The following is a 5,100-nucleotide window of genomic DNA, read 5'->3' as shown; positions in this document are numbered from 1 at the left end:
TTGCTTCCGCATCCCTGTGGACGGGCTTGAGGAGATCTCGCCAGACTCGCCGTACGGGTACGAGGAAGGCATGAAGATGGCCATCCCGAGCGTGGAGAAGACTGCGGAGCTGATGCGGTACGTCGTGGAGCACCCGGAGCATGCGCGGCGCGTTGGCCGTCGTGCGCGTGAGTACGCTGTGCGTGAGCTGAGCGAGGAGGCCGTTGCGGACCGGATGGACCGTCTGTTTGTCGACTCTGTGATCGAGCGGCAGCGCGGCTGAGTCACGCGCGGCTCGTGGGCTTCTCTTGGGCATGCAACGGAGCGCGTTGGGTTTCGGATGGGGGCCGCACTGCTGTTGCCCTGCCTTCTTGGCTCGGTCTTTGTGCGAGGCGGTTGTGGGCGTGGTGGCTTCCTCTCCTGTATTGATGGAGCATCACTGCCTGTGAGGCCTCGTACGTGTGCTGGCTTGGAGTGTGGTGTATCTGCTTTCCATAACCCCTCCGCGCTGGCAGGCGTGCTTGGGTGTCCCTCTGTCGGCCCAACGTTGGCGAGCCATGTGGCAAGTAACTGTTGAAGCAGCCCACGATCTTTCCTCTCAGTACAGGACGCATTCATGCGCCAACGACCACTGGGCCGAGGGATTTATGGGGCCTTGCGCCGCTGATGACCTGTGTCTGTGAAGCCGCCTTCACTGGATGGCGTGAGCGCAGCGTAGAGCGGGCTACTCGCGCTTGCCGCTGCTGCGGAAAGAGGCGCCACGGTGACAAGGGGGAAGTGGTCGGAAACACGGGGAGCACGTGTGCTTGGGCCGCGCTGCTCGTTTTGGCGTGTCTTGCCGGTTGCCGTTTCCCAGGCTCTTCTACAGACGCTCTTACGGACTCCCAGGATGCCGGCTGCCTGAGACCTTGCAAGCTGCCGTGTGTGATGTACATGCCTGCACCGCCTCTCAACTCTACACCCCCTCCAGGCCTGTCAGAGGCCCCCGTCGCGTGGTGCGAAGCGGCCCTGCACACACACGCGTTACAGCTATGCACCGACTCAGTCACCGGAGCTCGGCAGCTGCCTCATATTCTGCCCGCCCGCCTCACCGCCACGCTGACACCTTGCCCATCACACGGATGGCACAAGTGCGTTCGCCGTCGCAGGTCGCTCTGACCCCGCTACGTCGTAGGCAGTAGGCCACGCCACCACCAGAAGTGGCTCGGCATGGGCAGGGTGAGATAGGGGTGTGTGTACGTGGCTTTCCCACCAAGAGTCGGTGTGCTGAACCCTGAGATGCCACGCACTGGAGAGGTGTGCGCGCCCCCTCCCCACGCGTGATGAGGAGCGCCCCTGATGGCGTGGTGCGGCAGCCGATGAATTTTTTTTTTTCGTTTAATGTCCCCTCTTTTTCTCCTCCTCCGTCCGCCGCCACTCTTGCCGCGTACTCACGTCTTCACGACACGATCCGGCGAACACGGCTGCATCTCGTCTCCACCGCTGACTTTGCGTTCTGTCTTGTCGGCAGGAAGGGACGTGAGGCACGACCAGCGCTTTGTATTGTATCGCCCTCCCTCGGCGGCGCTTTTTCTCATCCCTTTTTTCAGCCTCCCTCATCACTCCAGCACCACACCCCGAGCACCTCCACGCTAGGCGATGCAGCTTCTTAGAAAGACACTGAACAGCAGGCACAAGTCGTCTTCCACCCGCTGCTCTTCAAAGCCGAGCACATCGAAGTCGTCATCTCTTGCTCAGTCCCTCCTGCTGCGACGTCGAGTTCCACTTCCAAAGCACGTCACGTTTCGAGCTCTCGCGTTCGCCTTCCTCACTCTCGTGCTCCTATGCATCACCTTCGTGCTCCACAGCCTCGACTTCGGTGATGATCATCTCTCGCAGGGCCTGATAGCGGGTGTGGTACTCCCACGTACTCCTCCAGTCGCCATCCACTCAGGAAACCTTCTGAACGTATCTCTGATCATGCCTCTCTTGCACGGCGGCGACCCCGTTTCCCGGAACACGACCGAACACGTGTTCCTGAGCAACTTGCTCGGCCCGCTAGTGCAGTCGGAGGAGGCTCTTTGCTATCGCAGCGACAGCAGCAGCACACAGGCCCCTGCCTACCAGGTGCACGCGGTGGTTGTAAGCGGTGCCACTGCAGCCTCCTCTGTGCTCGGTGGCGCGGTACGTGGCGTGCTGTCTGATGACGTGTTGCGCGGCGGTGATGTGCTTCTGCAGGGCCGCCCCCGTGATGAGCTGACGCCCGCGCAGTTGTGGCGCGCGTGGGAGCTGAACATGGACGCCGTGCGCGCCGCTCTTGGCGGTGCCGCGCGGGGCGGTGCGCGGTGCCTCGGCGACCGTGTGACGCTGGTGGCACCTGTAGCGCCGGCGCCGGACACAGCGGTGGAGGTGCTCGTGGACGCTGCGCTGCGCACGCGTGGCGGCCGCGCCGGGTCGCACTTCGTTGTGCTGTCGTCGTTCCTTGGTGCGGCGTGGATGCCGTACACGGAGCCCGACGACGCGCTGGAGACGCGCCACGAGGGCACCGGGCTGCTGGACGCGCTTGTGCGCACGGCAACGCAGCGCAACGGCGGCCGCGTCGCAGCTGCGCAGTGCACTATACTGCAGCACAGTGACGACAGCGGCGGCTGGCGCCACCCATCGCCGCGGCTCACCGAAAGGGAGCTCGCCTCGCTGCGCGTCGTGGACAAGGGCGGGATGACAGGGACGACGCACAACGGCGAGGTGCTGCAGCCGTACCTGACGCGGCGGCTGAGCGGGTACAGCGCTGCGGACCAGCGCGCGTCGTGGGAGGAGGTGGTGGACGCCGTGTCGCTGCACTGCGGCATCTTCGACCGCCGCGTGTACGACGCCGTTGGCGGGCTTGCGGGCGCGCTGTCGGTGCCCGCTGTGAGGGACGCCGTGAGTGCGCGCCATGACCACGCGATGGGCGCCGTGGACCGTGGTGGGTGGGCGCTGACGCTGCGGATGCAGGAGGCGTACCCTGCGTGGCAGGTGTGGGGCAGTCGCGCTGCTGCGGTGGTGCGCGACGACGATGCCGGCGTGCGCGCGCTCCCTGCGGTCGTCTCGCTGCGGCGGCCTGTGTTCTCGCTGCTGGACCACTACGGCCACACCGCATACAACGTGGTGACGGAGCTGCAGCGCCGCCGCGTGGGCGTGCCGTGGCGCCGTCGTGGTGAGGACTCGCACCACTCTGCCAAGTGGAGTGCTGCGGTGCAGAACTGCCTCCCGCCGGTGATCCGGTACCACACGGACTTCAGGGCTCCCTGTATCGGGCTGAACCGCGAGGCGATGGCATACATCCGTCCGCTGATGGAGCGCTACGGGATCGGTGTGATGGGAGGGCACAGCTCATGCCCGAAATCCGGCGACACGCTCCTTCGGCTTGCATACGCGGGCGTGGGGGATCTGTTCAGAAGTGTGCCGTCCCAGGCGACCCAGAGCTTTTTCCGCGATCGCCTGTACCGCCGCGCCGCTCTCGTCTTCCAGCACTCGCGCGCGCACCGTTTCCTCCCACTCCCCAAGCGCCGGTCCCATGAGTGCCCTGCGGTGTACATCGGGCACAGCATGAGCGAGCTGTCCAACATCCATCAGAAGTGGATAGTGCCGATGCGGACACGTGCCGACGAGATCTGGACGACGGCGGACTTCTTCGCCACCATCTACCGCCGCAACGGTGTGAGCCCCGACAAGATCCGTGTCGTACCGGAGGCCGTGGATGTGTACGAGTACGACCCGGCCAACTACGCACGGCAGCCCGCGATGGGTAGGTGCGCGAGCACATCGTGGTGCGACAACCGGCCGAGCTTGACAGAGGAGGAGCGGCTGCAGCGCTACGTGTTCTTCTCGAGCTTCAAGTGGGAGGACCGCAAGGGGTGGGACGTGCTGCTGAAGGCGTACTGGGACGCGTTCGGCCCCTCTGCCCCGCCGGAGCTGCGCGAGCGCACGACGCTGGTGATCAAGACACGCCTGACACGTCGCTATTCTTCCGGTATGTCTCGTGATTCGGTTCTACACTTCATCGAGACATGGGGACGCGGCGGTGCGTTGCCGGGGATGACGTCCATAGCGGACTATCCCCACCTCATCATTGTCACGGGCGAAGTAAGCGCGACTGAGGTTGTTCAGATGTACGCGAACGCGGATGCCTTTGTGTACCCGACGAAGGCGGAGGGGTGGGGACTGCCTGCCGTGGAGGCGATGGCGATGGGGCTGCCGGTGCTCGTCACGGAGTGGAGCGGGCCGCTGCGGTTCATGGAGCGCGACTCTTGCTTCCGCATCCCTGTGGACGGGCTTGAGGAGATCTCGCCAGACTCGCCGTACGGCTACGAGGAAGGCATGAAGATGGCCATCCCGAGCGTGGAGAAGACTGCGGAGCTGATGCAGTACGTCGTGGAGCACCCGGAGCATGCGCGGCGCGTTGGCCGTCGTGCGCGTGAGTACGCTGTGCGTGAGCTGAGCGAGGAGGCCGTTGCGGACCGGATGGACCGTCTGTTTGTCGACTCTGTGATCGAGCGGCAGCGCGGCTGAGTCACGCGCGGCTCGTGGACTTCTCATTTTCTATGTCCTACGTGGGTGTTTTGCCGTGGGTGAGGGGAGGCGGAAGCTACGGGTGGGTGGGATTGCTGGGTGTCGGTAGTCGGGTGCCGGGCCGCTGCCGTTCCTTTTTTCGGTTCTTGGGCTTGTTATTACGGATGCAAGGTCTGGGGCTGCTTTTTGGCACACTTGGCGGACAAACAGCGGCGCGTGTCATACAAGCACACCGGCCGCTCAATGAAGGTCATCGGCCCTTCCCGGGCACGTCTGTGGGGGCCGTTCTTTCAGCGGTGCGGATTTGCAAAGGTAGGGGGGAATGGCGCGCTCCGGCCACGGATGGAAAGGCGAAGCCCATAACGAGTTGCTGTCACAGTCCTGTTGACGGGCCCCCCCCCCTCTGGCACACGGTTCCTCGTGTTGCGCTGCACGGTCATTCCCGCGGGAAGTTGTAGGCGGAGGCGAGAGAGGGAGAGGAACAACGAAGATCTGGTCGGCGCATGTGTTCTCCCCACACACACACACACACCTCCACCATAAAGGCCGTCGTGCACTGCGTGTAGGCACTACCGTTTATGTTGAGCACCG

General features: G+C 64.3%; 1 protein-coding gene across 1 annotated transcript; it reads left to right on the top strand.

Annotated features, from left to right (window-relative positions):
• Positions 1-1,617: 1,617 nt before the first annotated feature.
• On the top strand, positions 1,618-4,509 carry LMXM_30_1870 (mannosyltransferase-like protein; the record flags this gene model as incomplete). Its single annotated transcript, XM_003877656.1, has 1 exon — positions 1,618-4,509. One exon carries the CDS (start codon positions 1,618-1,620, stop codon positions 4,507-4,509), a length of 2,892 nt encoding a protein of 963 aa, XP_003877705.1.
• Positions 4,510-5,100: the final 591 nt, after the last annotated feature.

The sequence above is a fragment of the Leishmania mexicana genome, chromosome 30 (assembly GCF_000234665.1).
Source record: "Leishmania mexicana MHOM/GT/2001/U1103 complete genome, chromosome 30".
Classification (NCBI taxonomy): Eukaryota; Euglenozoa; class Kinetoplastea; order Trypanosomatida; family Trypanosomatidae; genus Leishmania; species Leishmania mexicana.
The sequence above is the reverse complement of the archived record's forward strand: the minus strand, read 5'-3'. Positions and strand labels throughout refer to the sequence as shown.